General features: G+C 39.6%; 1 protein-coding gene across 1 annotated transcript; it reads right to left on the reverse strand.

Moving 5' to 3' along the window:
* Positions 1–271: 271 nt before the first annotated feature.
* LOC114052749 (sodium-dependent phosphate transport protein 3-like) lies at positions 272–17,090 on the reverse strand. The gene is made up of 5 exons (XM_027875461.1): positions 16,950–17,090; positions 13,512–13,644; positions 12,973–13,114; positions 2,605–2,695; positions 272–1,132 (listed from the first exon to the last, which is right to left on the reverse strand). The coding sequence occupies exons 1-5, from the start codon at positions 17,073–17,075 to the stop codon at positions 998–1,000; spliced, it is 627 nt and encodes a 208-aa protein (XP_027731262.1). The 5' UTR covers positions 17,076–17,090; the 3' UTR covers positions 272–997.
* Positions 17,091–17,096: the final 6 nt, after the last annotated feature.

Genomic DNA, 17,096 nt, shown 5'->3' on the forward strand with positions numbered 1-17,096 from the left:
TTTTTCGGGATGGTACCAGGTTAAGCTGGTTGAGACTTACAGACAACAAGCAGATGTTCCAGGAGGTAAGGGTCAGAGTGATAACAACATTCCCCTTGAATTATACCTTTAAATTGACTCAGAAAGAAAACTGTATTCCTGAGCTTAACTCAGGGATGGAGAAATGTGGCTGGAGCAATCATACAAAATGGGGCAGTAATATAAAATAGGGTCAGTTACAGAATAGAATTATTAAATGACACAAAATAATTTTAATTTCCTCAATGCAAAATGAATATTTTATTGGTATGTCAATTGGTATTGTTTTGTTTATTGGAATGTTTATTGGCATGCTAGGGTGTCCCCTAGCAGCTGAGGTGGGGACCAGGAAAAGATGCATGGCACTTGAGCTGAATCTTGAAGAAAATCTAAGATTTCAAGAGGCGGAGGTGTAGAGTGAATATATTCCAGGTATGGATGCCAGTGAGTGCACAGTCATGGAGAATGTTATATGTGCAGAATAATGAGAAGGCAAAGCAGTAGGTCCAGAATGCAGAATGTGAGGAGAGGTGTAAAATATAAGAAGACCACAAAGGTAGGAAGGGGCTACACTGCGAAGAGCTTTAAATTTCAAATATAGTAGTTTATATTTTATTCTAGAGGCAATTGGGATATAGTGGAATTTGTTGATTAGAGGGGAGTAATACAGTCAGTCTGGTGCCTTGGGAAAATCATTTTGTCAGCTGTGGGGAGGATGCATCAGAGTGGGGAAGAGATGAGGCAGGTAGATGCAAAAGGTCATTGCATTAGATTAAGCAAGAGGTGATGAGGGCTTGAACTAGGGTGGTGGCTAAGTGAGTGGAGAAGGGCAGACACACATAAGAGATGTTGTGGATATTAAAAAGACAAGCTTGACATTGGCATATACTGCCTGACAGTTGAGAAGTCAAGGATGACTCTAAAAATCCTTCAGGATGTTTTTGGTAGAACTAATTTTCAGTTCATTTTCCATGGCCCCTCAGAAGCGGGTGAGTCTATGCTCTCTGGCCCAATCCTGGATGTCTGCCTGGCCAAAGATGAGGTAGAAAACCATTCCTAATAGATTAATGGCAGATGATAGAAAGAAAACATTCTTCCAGCCTGTTGCATTATCCTGTGGGTACAAAAATTGTCAGTTGAAGATTTAATATCGGTCCAAAAAGGTTTTACCTTCCTCAATCTTCTCAGAAAACACATGAAATTCTTCAGGTCAAAGAGGGCCTTCTCTGGGATTATCAGTTTTGGTTTTAATTAAAGTGCCTTTCATTGAGTTAGTGGCAGTTAAATGAAGCTTCCAAACATGATGAAGCAAAGGGTTGAGGAAGCACTGAGATGCAGTAGACAGAGGCTTAGATTTGGGGTCAGGAAATGTAGTATACATGCCGACTCTGACACTCATCTTGTAACCATGGGTCACCTGTTTGATCAGAGCCTCCATTTCCTTATCTATAAAGATATGGTGATAATAACCTTGTACAACTTGCTTCATAGGCTGGTTGTGAAGAGAGTGATTTGTAAACTTTAATCCTCCATTGGAGAAGTAGTGGTGAAGCACTGACTTGTGTTCAAGTCTCTCTTCTGCCTCATACTAAGGTTTGGGACCCTGGTCTAATCACTTAGGTCCTCAGTGACCCAGGTAACTCTGAGACTGTAGCTGCAGAGCAGAGCAGGGAGTGTCCTCACAGGGAGTTTCCTACATCCGTGACATTACAGGTTCATACATACTCATACACATCATTGTACAAAGATGAATTCTTCTTATTGAGGAATTTTAATGTGAACTTTTGGGATTTCTGGAAATAGACTGCAGCCCCTCATATTGCTTCAGCTGAGTATGTATGAGTGTGTGTGTTGGGGGGGAGGTGGGGCTGAAGAAGGTGGTGGGTCCTGGTCCTCTTGTTTTTTTAGCTGTGGTCTCTCCTACTCTTTCTCCACTTGCCTGAATCCCTTCCTCTCCATGTGGCCTCCTATCACCTGAGTTCCCTTCCTACCAGTTGCCCAGTAGAGTGGTGCCAGGCTGTAGGATTTTTGAGCCTTCTACCTTTAATATGAGGTAAGAGATGGAGGAGAAGGTAGCCACAGAACTGAGCCTGTTGCCACCTAGTGAGAACTGTCTATACAGATTGTAATGGGGAGACATAGGCTCTGACAGCAGAGGGTCCCTTCTTAGGGACCCAGTAAAGAGACCTGTGGCTGTGTGGCCCCTCTTCTCCCTCCTCACTGAAATCTAACTTGGAGTCCTGCCTAAGGAGTGACCTCTTCCCTTCCCTGTTTCTGGGACTCCTCCTGAGAGTTTTCTCCTAAACTGTGCCCTTCCTTCCCCAATCCCAGATCAAAGCATGGCTGGTGGGAAGAGCCTGGAATTTGGACTGTACTGCTTATTACTTGTGTAGGTCACTTAAACACACTGAGCCTCACTTTCTTCCTGTGTTAATAAAAGATTTAGAATAGCTAATCTCTAAGGTTCCTTCCTGTTCCACTGTCTACAGTTCTTTGGGTCCATTTCACCTTCCTCCTCTGTTTTTATCTCCATCCAGTGCTTATTCTAAACCGAGTTCAAATCCTTTTAAAGCATAGATACTTTACCTGGTTGATGAAGTATCCAGTAACAAAGGGAGAAACGAGCCCGGAAAACAACATAAAAGTAGTGCCCAGTGCCATGATAAAGCTAGCATATCTGTAGGAAGAAAGATTTCTAAGTTAAACAGAGCACTGATTCTCTCTCTCTCTCTCAATTTCTCTCTCTCTCTCTCAATCTCTCTCTTTCTCTTAATTTCTCTCTCTCTCTTTCTCTCTGTCTCTGTCTCTCTCTTCCTTCTTTCCTTCCTTCCATATGCTATGCATTTCTCAATCCTAGGGAACAGTGTATCAAAGTTGGAAAGGACCTTACAAGTGCCACTTGAGCAGCAGTCCACTGACTTTGCCTGGGAGACCTTAGACAACCGTCCTGGGGCTAAGTTTCCTTATCTGTAAAATGAGGAGTTAAATGAAGTAGACTCTGTGCTCCCTTCCAGTTCTTGATATATAATTCTATTAATATCCCTGACAAATAGTTATCCAGGCTTTTTTGGAAGCCCATCTATGAAGGAGAATGAGTTCCCAAGGGAGGAACTTTTGTCCCCTTATGAGTAGCTCTAATCTCTTACACAGTTTTTCAATGGATTAAGCCAAGTCAGCCTCTTGGTAACTTCTCTTCATTTTTTCCTCCTCTTTTCCCTCCTCCATTGCCTTTAATTCTGATTTCTGTGGCTAAACAGAACTAGTCCTTATGACTATTGGGAGGAAGGAGAAGATGCTGTTACAAAGTGGAGCTCCCAGAAGGCTTCATGAAGAAGGTGACATTTGAGTTGTTAAAGGATGGGTAGGAATTCAATAAGTAACAAGGAGATGGAAGGATAGCTTAGGCATAGGGAACAATTAAGCCAAAGCAGGAAAGCTGGAAAGTACAGGGCATGCACCAGGGCGAAGAATAATCCAGTTTTACCAGAGCATAAGAAAAGCACCTTCTATGACATAAACCTGTAAATATAAGCACTATGAAAAGCCTATCATGCTTTAAAAGGAGAGAAGGAGATTGGATCTTTATTTCTCTGTTCCCTTGAAGTTATTTTTTATTACTTTATATCAACTTCAGCTTTCTCATTTGAGTTTGTGTCACCTTCCTCCAGTAGAATTCAAATACCTGGAGTGCAGGGACTCTCATTTTTATCTTAGTACAGCAACTTGCATTCAATAGCTGCATCATAAGGATTTCTTGAGCCAAACTGAAATTTTCTTTGGTCAGCAGTAGAGAGTACTGAGGATTTTCTTTTTTTGAGAAGAAAAATAACCTGACCAAGTCTGTGCATAAGGAAAGATTATTTTGGAAACCATGCGAAGGATGGATTAGAAGTGAGTTTTGAGGGAAAGAATCAATGCTAGCTTATTTTTAGATAGCATTATTTCAAATTAAAATTTTTTATTTCAGTAAAGTTTCCCAATTGCATGTAGAAAAAATTGACACTCATTTTAGAAAAAATTTTTGAGTTCCAAATGCTCTCCTTCCCACCCCTTCCGCTCCTTTGACAAGGTATGCAATTTTATTGTAATTATAAATGTGAGGTCATGCAAAACATATTTCCATATTAGCCTTGTTGCAAAAGAAAACACAAAGTAAATCGATAAAAATAAAATAAAAAAAAATATGCTTCAAACTTTATTCAGAATTCATCACCATAAAACATTTTAAAAGTTGCCCAAATTTTTATATACATTTTCTCATTTGAGTCTCAAGGTAGATACTCATTTGCCCATCTAACAGATGAGAAAACTTGAAGCCCACCAAGCTGGTTTTCCCATGATTTTAGGGCTATAAAATATCAGAGGCAGGATTTGAACCTTGATTTTTTGCATCCCACATCAAATACTCCATTCATTCATTATACCACACTGCCTGTCAGAGTTAAAGCAATAAGACAGGTTAGAATAATAATGCAGTAGTCCAGGAAAGTGGCAATGCTAACCACTACTAAGGTGCTTTTAGTGAGAATAAAGCAGAGACTGAATTTGAGAGAGATTGCAAAGGTGGAATGAACAGTTCATAATAAATATTTGTATATGAATTGGAGAGGATAGCTTAGGGTAATAAAGTTTGAGTTGTTTTGCAGCTGTATTAGGGAGGAGAAAATGTTCAAGGAAGGGAGGTGATTACTGCTTGGGGTGGATGAGGAAATGATTAAGAGTGGAGAGAAGGCAGAGCTGCTCAACTTTTTTTTTTACCTGTTTGCCAAAGAGAATTATCTTTGTACTGGAAAGGACAGAAAAGAATAGCTCATTGGGAGATGATACCCAAGATAAGTCAATAAATGGTAAGAGCACCTAGTAAAAAAATAACGGCTAACATTTATATAGTGCTTTAAGATGTGCAAAGCTCTTCTTTACATATGTTAACTCATTTGAGCTTCACAACAACCTCATGAGCTATATGTTCTTATTCTGGCTTTACAAATGAAAGAACTGAGACACAGAAATGTTAATTGACTTGCTTAGGGCCACCACTAGTGAGTTTGTCAGGCAAGATTTGAATTCATGTTTAGCTGACTCTAATCCCCATGCTATCCACTGAGTTATCCAGCTCTAAGGAGTTCAAGTCATCTGGCACAGATAAATCATGTCCTTGAGCACAGAAAGAACAGATACACGTGTTTGCTGAGATACTGTGGTTGATCTTTGAAAGAACTTTAAGAAGAGCCATAAATGTTTTTCCAATTATTAAAAAAGGGAAGAGAATGAGGTCTGCAAGCTATAGGTCAGTGAGGTTGATTCTAATTCCTCACCTAAATCTGGAATGCATTATTAAGGAGATTGCTGATGAGCATCAAAGAAAAGGAAGTAGTCATGACAGAGAGCCAGCATGGCCTCATCAAGGCCACACTGATCCCATTCCCCTTTTTGGCAGGATTACTAGACATGTAGATCAGGTAAATATTATAACGGTAAGAATTTGTGAAGAACTTATAAAAGCATTTTGCAAAATCTTGCATGCTATTCTTGTAGAAAAGATGGTAAGAAGTGGGCTAGGTGATAGAACAGGGAGATGAATTTAAAACCAGTTGAATGATTAGATACAAAGAATAGTAATTACTGGTTGGACATCAACTTGGAAAGAGGTCTTTGGTGGAATGCCTAAGAGATCTGTGTCTGGTTATGTCTCATACATAGTATCTTAATCAAATTCACAGATGATTAAAAACTGGGGAGGGGAAGATTCTGGGAAGAGGGTGAAGTAGGTCAGAAAATTCCAAGCTCTTCAGATTTCCCCCACAAACAAGACAAAATAGTGCCTCAGGGTGAATGTAGAGTGGCAAAAATAAACAAGAGTTGGGACAGAACAGTAGTCCTCCTGAGACAACCAAAGATTGGAAGAAAACCTATGAAGTGTAAACACCTACAGGCTAGTTCTGCTGAAATAGCAAGCAGAAAGCCCTGGGGCTAGCTGGGTTAGGAGGTAATGTTGGCCTCAGCCACAGGAACTTTCTCCTCCTGGACAATGTGGGGAGTTGGGCATCTGAGTGGGGAAGATTGAGGGAACCTCTGCTGATAAGGGATGCCAGGCTCAGCTGCCCTGTTGAGACACAGCTCTGGGTGAGAAGGAACCAGCACATGTCTGCTAAGTGCAGAAGCTGAGCACTTCTGGAAGTTCAGGAATGCCCCTGGCTGTGACCACTTACAGGAGGGCAGAGTTCTTGGTTTCAGTTCCAGGCCAGATGGGAGAACTGAAGGAGGACCTGAGGCCAGAGGCACCATCCCCCATATCCAATGACTAGAGGTGATTACAACAACAATTTGCCATACATTTTTTAAAAATGAGCAGGCCAAAACGAAGAACCCAACCATAGAAAGTTACTATGTGAATAGAGAAGAGCAGGGTTCATCTTCAGAGAAGGATATTGAATTTTTAAGAAAGCCTTTCCTACTCCAAAAAGTAATGTCAAATGGTCACCTGCCTAAAAAAGAATTCATAGAAGTTTAAAAAAAGACTTCAAAAATTAAAATGAGAGAGATTGAGCATAAATACAAAAAAGAACAGTCCAAAAAAAATAAACAAATGAAGAAGATTATGAAAAGAGTCAACCAACTAGATATGGATGTCCCACATCTTAAGGAAGAAAATAGGGGCAGCTAGGTGGTGCAGTGGATATAGAGCATCAGCCTTGGAGTCAGGAGGACCTGAGTTCAAATCCAGTCTCAGACCAGACACTTGACACTTACTACCTGTGTGACCCTAGGCAAGTCACTTAACCCCAATTCCCTTGCCAAAAAAAAAAGGAAGAAAGTAACTCCTTGAAAATTAGAACTGGGCAAGGGGAAGCCAGGAAAGTTATAAGAGACCAAGAAATAACAAAACAAAATAGAAAGAATGAAAAAATAGAAGAGAAAGTGAAACATCTCACAAGGAAAAAAAAACTGATTTGGAGAACCGATCAAGAAGAGAAAACATAACAATAACCAGATGACCTGAAAGCTGCAATCAGAAAAAGACTCTTGATACAATAATACAAGAAATAGTTAAATTGTCCTGAAGTGTTCAAACAAGAGGAGAAAGTAAAAATAGGAAAAATCCACCAATCACCTCCTGAAAGAGATTCTATGAGGAAAACCTACAGGAATAACATAGCTAGATTCTGAAATCCCCAGCTCAAGGAGAAAACATGAGCAACAAGAAAAAAAAATGCATTCAATATAGGCAGAGCCACAATTAGAATCACACAAGACCTAGCAGTGGCTATACTTTAAGTGTTTTTGGAACACTGTATATGGAAGAGCAAAAGAACTGGGGTGGCCAAAAATATCATACCCAGCAGAGTCAAGCATAATCTTGAATAAAAAAAAAATAGACATTCAACAATTTGCCAGACTTCTGAGATTTTATTGCAAAAAGACCTGAACTCAATAGAACATTTGACATACAAGACTCAAGAGAAATATAAGGTAAACATCAAAGACTAATTACCAGGGACTCAATAAGCACAGACTGTTTACTTTTCATACTAGGAAATGTAAACTGTCTTCTAAGATTTTAATTAGTAATTGGGAGTTTGAAAGAAAAGATTGGGGCAGAGCTGAGTATGACGTGATTCTAAAAAGTAATAGCATCTAGGAAAAGGTTAAAAAAAAGTAATTATCTTATACAAATGAAGTGAGAGAGGAAGAACTGACACAGAGGAATTAGATGAAGGAGGAGGGCTGGGAGTTCTGGAATCCTACTCTCATTGAGAATGAGTTAAAGAGGGAATAATGCATATGCATCCAGAAAGGTATAAAAGTCCTCTAAATTCAGAAAGAAATCAAAGGCTAAGGGGATGGGGAGGGGAGAAGATAAGGGATGATTTTTAGAGGGAACCTTACTCCCATCAGATCTGGGTTAAAGAGAGAATAATATATTCATTTAGAAGGGAATAAAAGTCTTCTAAATTTATAAAGAAATAAGTGGGTGAGGGAATAGGATAAGGGGGTATAGAAGGGTACCTACATTAATGGAAATGGGATAGAAAGGAAATAACATATATTCTGGAAAGCTAAAAAAGTCTTCAAAATTCAGATAGAAACAAGAGGGCACGGGGAAAGGGTGGGAGGGGAGTATATGGGAGGAGGAAAAGCATAAGGGAGGGATCTGTGGGGGTGGGATTGGTTGTGTAATAGCAGGGCAAGATAGCAGGTAGGAGAAAAGCAGAGGAGTTAGGGGAGATAGGAAATAAGACATACACACAAGCATAAAATAAAGATCAGGAATAGAATTTATTAGGGAGAAAAAGCAAGGGTAATGATCACAATCTCACACAAAGTTCAAGCTAAAATAGACTTAATCAAAAGAGAAAAATAGGGAAACTATACTATATGTCAGCCATATTAATCAATATTGGTCCAGGGGTGGGGAACCTGCAGCCCTTAGGCCATGTGTGGCCTTCGTCCTCAAGTGTGGCCTTTTGACTGACTCCAAATTTTACAGAACAAATCCTTTTATTAAAAGGAAGTAAAATTTGGGTTTAGTTCAAAGGCCACACTTAAGGACCTAGAAGGCCACATATGGCCTTAAGACTGTGGATTCCCCAGCTCTGTGAGACTATTTAAAATAGACAGTTAAAGTTGGAATATTGTTGTGGTATAGGAAATGCTTCGTTGGTGGATTTAGAAAAATATGGGAAGACTTGAACTTATGAAGGAAGATGTTATCCACCTTCAGAGAACTAGAGGACAAACAAATATAGTACAATCTTACATAGGTGCATATGAATGTATGTGTGTATGTATGTGTGAGACTATAGATATCTATGTATATGTCTGTGTAAGTGTACATACATGTATATGCATGGATAGGTTTGTATATATGTGTATGTGGACATCTGTGTATATACATATATATGTATGTGTGTATACACACACACACATATACATACTTAACTGTAGCCATTTTGGGGAAGGCGGAGAGGAAGGGGAAAAAAAGAACAAAGTAAAAAGTTCACAGCAGAGAACAAAATAAAATCTATAGGGAAGTAAAGAAAAGATGGACAGCTCTGAACACAATGGGTGATATTTATTGTATAGATTTTCTTGAAATGGAAATTTGTTGCTTTATATTTTGAATCCTTTCTTATGTTCTGCTGTGCACATGGCATTTTTTGTTCTTTTCTTATTTTGCATTTTAGTTTGATTTAAGTTTGTTTTAAGTTTGTTTGTTTTTTCTTTTCTTGTTTTGTATTTAATTTTAAAATTTTAAAAATTACCAAAACAAACAAACCAACAAATGAACAAAATACAAAACAAAACCCGGGGGGCTGGATGCAAGAGTTAGGAAATTAAAGAAAGATAATCTTCAAAGATAGAATTGTTGGGTCAAATCAAATACTATGAAAATTAAAGGGGATAAATGTAAAGTCTTATATGTGGCCATGAAATAACAACTTTATAAGAACACAGCGGGGTGGATGTGGTGAGAAGTTTGTCTGAAAAAGATCTGGTGCTTTTAGCAAACCATAGTCTCCATATCATCACCAGGATGATATTAGGCAGCTAGAAGGCACAGTGGATGGCATTCTGGACCTAGAGTCAAGAAGACCTGAACTGATCTGGCCCCACACACTTATTAGCTGTGTGATCCTGGGCTAATCACTTACCCTTCATCTGCCTTAGCTTTCTCATCTGTAAATGGGGATAATGATAGCACCTACCTCCCAGGACTGTCATGAGGATAAGGTGAAATAATATTTGTAAAGTGCTTCTCGAACCTTAAAGAGCCATCTACATGCTATCCTCATTATCAAGCAATCATGAAAGCTAATACAACTGTGATAACTGTGATGTTTATTTGATGTTGTAGTTATAAATGATAGAACTCCAATAAGGAGTCAACTTAGGCTGAGTGGTTCTAATAACCATAAACATATAAGCAATGACAAGAGCTTCTACTTTCCACTGACTAATTCTGATCCTGTGTCAAGCAGTTAATTACAAGTCCTGATTCATGAGGCTCTAAGGTCGACTGCAGAACCACATCTATTCCTGGGTCTCTGATTACCAACTCAAACCTTGCCCAATTTCTGATTTAGAAACTCACTCTACCCAAGTCTGGCTTTGATAAATGACATGGAGAATTTCTCACTACGTGTGGTGTGATTACCTATTCCCAACTAAGCCCATTTTTAAGGTATAAAACATATTTATTTATCCCCCTCCAAACATGTATTCCAACTGACAGCTCCCTCTCCCTTGAAGTGGTTGAGTTTCTTTGCATCTTTGGGGCCAAACCTTTGGCTGTCTGTATTGCCGTGTAATGCATGTATTTGCTTCCCCATGCCCTTCTTTTGGCCTTCTTCTTGCATCACATAATAATAAAGCTCATGTTTGGACTAACTTTCTGAGTACCAATTTCCTGTAAATCACCAAACTTGAGTCTGTGCTTTAACCTAATCTGTGAAGCCAAATATAATGATGACCCTGCCCTCCATTAAAATAGGGGTAGCTGGCAGAAATGAAGTGATAATCCTACTATATTGTGCCCTGTTCATAATGTCACAATTACTGAATGGAAGATACAAAAGAATACATAGGAGTGTATGTAAGGAAAGGATTAAAAAGCCTCATTCAAGTCATACTCCACAGCCTGATTGCAACACATGAGGGAGCCTGGGTTTTTGAAGGCTATCCTAGCAGAGAGTGGTTTGTCTGGTTCTGCTATGCTGGAAAGACTCTGGGTAAAGTCCTGGCAATAGGTGGAGTTTTCTTCCTAAAGAGCAAATATGACATAAATGTTGAGTGGTTCTTCTTTATTGAGCTATTTGCCTGGGGATATTTGGTCATAGCAACCCAGGAAACAAAGAAAAATAAGAAATAGTCCTCACTTTAGTGTAGCCATTTTTGTTTTTCCAATGACAAGGACAGGGTGGCTGAATAGGGAATCGAAGGGCTAAGAATCATAGTCCTTCTATATCAACTATGAATTTAGCCTTTGCTGCCTTACATGTAAGAACCTTGTCCACTAGCCAACCAAATACATATACTGTTGGAGGAATTGGATCGCATCAATCTTGTCATCCTCTTTGTAAATAAAGGCAGAAGACAGAAGGAAGTTGCAGTTGAGCTGGAAGATGGTTTGAAAGTTCTCCTGGGATAAACAAATGAAGGAGACAGTGGAGCTGAGTTTATCTTACGTCTAATGGCTACAAGAAACAGGTTTTCACGGGATATTTAGTAATCTCATATTGCAGTGCCCACTTAAGTATTTATTTTAAAAAAAAGTGTGCCATGAAAAAAATGTAGTTTCCATAGCAACTTTTGTTCAAAGGGTGAAATGGAAGAGGAGTTCTATAAAAGACTGGATAAGACTTTCCAAATTAAATCAACATAGATATCAATACTCGAGGACTTTAATGTAAAGATGGGACCTGAAGAGGACATTTAAAAGTATGTTGAGAAGTACTGATGAGGAAAATGCAATGAGAGAAACCAAGGACAGGTTGATTGTAAAGAAACTTCATGCCCACCCATTATGAATACTGTCTTCAATTCAGTGCATTTCAACAAGCATCTCTGTATCTCAAACTGATATGAAGCTACCCATTGTACTCCACCAAGAATTCTACCTTCTGCAAGAGACTTTTTCTGATTCCTCCTTAATGCTACTGTTTTCCCTCTGAGATCCATCTCTAATTTGTCCTGGAGAAATATTACAGATTATATATATAGATATAGATATAGATATAGATATATATACATATATATATGTATACACACACACCACGCACGTGCACGCACATACACATACACATATATGTATATATACACATATGTATATGTAATCTGTAAGAGTTGTTTTCATATTGTCTCTGAGGGCAGGGGCTGTTTTTGCTTCTTTTTACATCCAGCTCTTATCGCTGCATCTGAAACACAGTAGGGGCTTAGTAAATGCTTGTTGACTTGTTCCCTTGTTCTATTGCTGCTTGTACTTTGCCAAATCCCAGCGCTGGATTATCTTCGTAATTATTTCATTACCCAACGCTCCTTTGATTCTTCCTAATTGGCTGTCACACACATTGACTCACTTTCCTTTCCTATTCTTCAGTCCCCCTCTACATCATTGACTGTCTTCTCCTCCTTTGCTCACATCTCTGATAATGAACCACACCTTCTCCTCACCAAAGCCAACCCCTCTACTTGTGACCTTGATGCTCTCTCTCCCATTTCCTCTGGGAACTATATCTAATGATCAGTCTTGCCATCTCTACTGGTTCTTCCCTTCTGCCTAGAAACATACCTACAATCCCTTGCCTCTCCTCATTTTTTAAAGTCTTTCCCATTATCTTGCCATTCCCTCAAACTCTTTCCTGTTTCTCCCTTTCTCTTTTGCATCCAAATATCTAGAAAGGGTCAACCACGTTCATTGCTCTCCATTTTCTTACTTCTCAATCCCATCTACATTAATTCCAGTCTGGTTTCCAATACCACTCGTAATGGCCACAAGCCTTCTTGAGGTTATCAGCAATTTATCAATTGCAAATCTAGGGGATTTTTCCGAATCTTTAACTTAGTCCTTCACTTTAACTTGATTTCTTTGTAGATTTGGACACTCTTGACCACTTCCTATTCCTGGTTACTGTCTCCTTCTCCTTTCTGACCACTCCTTCTCAATCTCCCTTCCTTTTCCCTCTCTGCTCCCTGTCTTAATAGACCAGCTCCCACGGGGTCAATTACCTGTATTTTTAGCACTGTCCAACTTTGTTTCTCTCTATTTTTGTAAGCATAGCATCATCCTTCCAGGTTTGGACATATAACTTACTTCTCACTCTCTTACACCCCAATCTGCCATGTGTTATTGGTTTTCCCCTTTGTTTCGCCAATATCACACAGTGGGTGTGCATCCAGCCTCTTTCCATGATTCCACACTGCTGGAGGAAGAAGAGAGAAGGCAGAGCATCTTACCTGGGAGCAAAGTCTAGGGGATTAATGATGAATCCAGAGAAGCACAGGGTGCTTGTTGAGCTAGCCAGTATCATAAAGGTTACAGCAGTAGTGGAGTCAACATATGGGACAGCTACGGTGAATAAAGATGGGAAAAACATTCCTGGAGAGCACAAGCACAAAAAAAGGGCATATATAAGTTGTCTTTCTCATTAGAAAATAAGCTTTGAGGACAGGGACTATCTTTTTGCTTGTTTTTGTATTTTGTGTGTGTGTGTGTGTGTGTGTGTGTGAGGCAATTAGGCTTAATTAACTTGTCCAGAGTCACACAGTTAGTGAGTGTTATGTGTCTGTGGCCAGATTTGAACTCAGTTCCTCCTAACTCCAGGGCCAGTGCTCTATCCACTGCACCACCTAGCTGCCCCCTTTGTTTTTGTATCTTGAGCACATGGTCCCTTGTGCATAGTGGGTGGTTAATACATGATTATTTACTCATCCCATTTTTGAAATAAATGGTAAGAAATCTCTTGATATGATGGAATGTATAACACTGTCCTTACCCACGAATGTGAAGAGTTTCCGAACTCTGATGAGTGTGAGAATCTTCTTGGACAAGAGGAAATCAGCTATTTTACTTCCCAGAATCATACTGATCCATGAAGTAATAAGAGGCAGTGCACTCAGAAACCCATTCTATGGAGAAGAAGTTGTGCAGAATTGAGGAAGGTGGACACGTGTTCTATTCATTCATTCACTCATTCATAGCAGCAATGTGCACTCTTATCTAAACTGGTCACAGAGACAGGCTGCTGGGCAAAAGTAGTAGGTGAGATTTGTCTTTGGTTCATCCAGTCTGCCTCTTAAGTGTACATCTTTGCTTGTTGGTGCAGAGAAAACACAGGTCCCCTCATGCACTGAGAGTGCAGGCAAACTTACCTTTGCCTTAGGTTCATAGACTTAGGGCCAGAAGGGACATTAACATTCATCTAATTCAACTCCCTCTTCTTATGGATGTAAAAACTGAGGCCCAGATTGGTTTAAGGGACTGGCCCAAGAGCCCATAGGTAATTTCTCTATCATTTTCAAAGAGGACCAATGACATCATGATATTGGGGTAAAATAGTGGATGATGGGTGATGTCTTGACTTGTGTGTAAATTGGACTGAAGTGAGGCAGAGTTGGGAAAAATCATCAGTCTCACTGTCTCTTCCTGAGTCATTGAAGTCCAGTGGCAGGACAAAAGTCAAGATGACTGGCGATGGCCTGGGATGCAATGAATGACCTTGGCATCTTTGAAGTCTGACCAAACTGAAAGTACTCCATAGGCCTGCTTCACCTGCCTTCATGACCATTGGAACAAATTGTTCTCATCTGCCCATGCCACTGGGGGAAGTCTTCACATACTTGGGGCAGACATCCCCCTACCACCAATGGGTTTGAGGCTTGTCAGTTACCCTTAACCTGGTTTAGCCTGTATGCCAAGATGGTTTTACCAGAGGGAGACCACTGTATGTGTTACAAAAAAGAGTCGGATGACAAGGGGGTACCAGAGGTGGATGAGCAGCCCTGAAAAAGACTCAGCAAGACCTCACACCAGAGATGCTGGTCCTCCTTTAACATCCCACACACCCCACATTGGTAGTAAATGGCATCAGTACTATACAACCTGAAACTATTCCTTTTTGCTCTTTCCATCAAAACTCCAATTTCTTCAGTGCTCTCTTCTCAGCTAACTGTTGCAAAGCAGCACAGGAAGTTGGAACAGAGCACTCATTTTTGAGTTAGAGCATTATGTTATGCTGTTTAAACTAATTGAGCCAGCGAAGGAAATGGTAAACCACTCCAGTATTTTTCCAAGAGGACCCTAAGGACTTTGTCCATTGTGAATTTGTAGTACCAAGTCAAACTAAGGTTCCAGTGACTGGTAACTAAGTTAGTATCTCACTCTTCCCAAAGGAATTTGCATTTAAAGAAATTACAGATGCTTATGTTAAAAAAAATCTAAAGGAGAGATTCCCAAATCACAGGCACTCCCATAGTATGCAGAGGAGATAATTTCAGATAGAGGATGCTTTTAGCCATGTTGCTGACTATACTCTGAAATCCTTAATTCAAATGTTATGGAGTCCATGTATGTTCTCCTTGGTTATAGTTCAACCATTGTATTTCAAGAGAGCTATAAGGGGGCAGCTAAGTGGCACAGTGGATAGAGCTGTGGCCTTGGAGTCAGGAGGACCTGAGTTCAAATCTGGTCTCAGACATATGACACTCACTACCTGTGTGACCCTGGGCAAGTCACTGAACCCGTTGCCTAAAAAAAAAAAAAAAAAAGGTAGAGCTATAAGAAATGTCATATGGATAACTTGAAGTAGTAAAGATAACATTGGACTGGGATCCAAAAACACTGGGTTCATTTAGTTCCTGGCTCTGTCACCACTATGGAATCATGGATAAATAATTTTACCCTTCTGGGGCTCATGTGCTTTTTCTTTTCAAATGGGGATTTTGGACTAAATCAGATTTATAGATTTAAGATTGGTGTACTTTTAAAAAATATTTTGATAACTATGTAAATAGTTATGTAAATCAATCAACACTTATTGAGAATCTACTATGTGCCAGGAGTGCCAAATTGCATACATTTTAAAACATTATTCCAAGAAGGGGCCCATAGGTTTCACCAGACCAATGCCCAAAGGGTCCATGACACAGAAAGGTTTAAGAGCCCCTATGCATGTTTAAGAGCTCCTGTGCAGGTTTAAGAGCCCTGTCTAACTCTAGCATTCAATGATTTGTGGTTCCAGAGAGAACAGGTGTGTTGCCTGTGTGATAATCTATTGAGAATTGAAATAATCCTTGACCTCTTCAGCATTTGACAGTTAACCACCTGATCCTAGATACTCACTCCTCTTTGGCTTTTCATGGCCCCAGTACTCTATTTCCTCCCAATAGTAGAACTGTTTCTTCTCAGCCTCCTGTGCTGTTTCATCCTCTAAATCACACCTTATAACTGTAGGTGTGACCCAAAGCTTTGCCCTTGGCTCTCTTCTTTCTTTACACTTAGTCATCTGGTGACCTCATTGGTTCTCATGGATTTAATTAGCATCTTTATACCAACAGCTCCCAGATGCATGATGCAACTTGAGTCTTTCAAGCTCTGGCAGTGCATCTTAAACTGACTGTTGGACATATCTAACTTAGGCATCTAAAATTCAACATATCGAAAACAGTACTCAACTTACTTACCCTTAAACTCATCTCTCTCCTGAACGTTCCCATTTCTGTCTAGGGCACCACCATCATCCCAGTGACCCAGATTAGCAACTTTACATAAACAGTCACTCGCCCAATCTTAACATTTCTATCCCTGCTGTGTATCTTGCATACATTCATTTCTCCCTACTCAACACTGCCACCACCACAGTTCAAGCCCTAATCTCCTCTCTCCTGGGTTACTGCCATGGAAACAAAAACACAGACAATTCGACATTTTTGTCTCTCAGACTACCATCTTGGATCCTCCTGGGTTTTCTTACAAAACAAGATTTTTTTCATTAAAAATAAGAATGTTGTTAATGTTAGAAATGTAAGAATTTCAAGAATAGTACAAACATTCAATCTGCCATCTCTGTACCTGTTCACTGGTTGTCTCTTTCCTCCCTGAAACATACTCTTCACCTCATCTCTGCCTCTTCAAATCCCATCTTTCCTTTAAGCCTCTGGTTATGTGATATTTTCTCTATGAAGCCTTTCCTGATCCTCCATCTACTAGTCCCTTTCCTCCCCATTTCCCTGGTATCTATTTTGAATTTATTTTGTATATTCTTACTTATTTATAACTTGTCTCCTCCAATAGAATGCAAGTTGTTTGACAACAGGGACTGTTTTTTTTCCCTTTGAATCCCCAGTTCCTGACCAGTGCCTGGAACTTCGTAAGGGCTGGATTGATTAAAAAGTCCATTAGATAAATGAACGGTAGGCAGGAATTATGAACTTACCTTTTTGAAGTTTAAATCAAACATATTGTCTAGTAGTGTTGGCAGTGATACTGTTAAGTTGCTAATTAACCAGAATCGACAAATGTTAGGGATTATAATGGCCCAAATTGCCAGCGTCTTGATCATAGCTTTGAAAGGCAAAGACCA

This window comes from Vombatus ursinus, unplaced genomic scaffold (assembly GCF_900497805.2).
Source record: "Vombatus ursinus unplaced genomic scaffold, bare-nosed wombat genome assembly UNPS02003778.1, whole genome shotgun sequence".
NCBI lineage: Eukaryota > Metazoa > Chordata > Mammalia > Diprotodontia > Vombatidae > Vombatus > Vombatus ursinus.

What these genes read in the sequence shown, in the direction of transcription:
- LOC114052749 (XM_027875461.1), bottom strand. Translation starts at nt 17,075, where the DNA reads ATGATCAAGACGCTGGCAATTTGGGCCATTATAATCCCTAACATTTGT. An exon ending in GAAACTCTTCACATTCGTGG is followed by an intron (nt 13,115 to 13,511) that starts GTAAGGACAGTG and finishes TGTGCTCTCCAG; the next exon opens with GAATGTTTTTCCCATCTTTA. An exon ending in CCCCTAGACTTTGCTCCCAG is followed by an intron (nt 2,696 to 12,972) that starts GTAAGATGCTCT and finishes TTCTTCCTACAG; the next exon opens with ATATGCTAGCTTTATCATGG.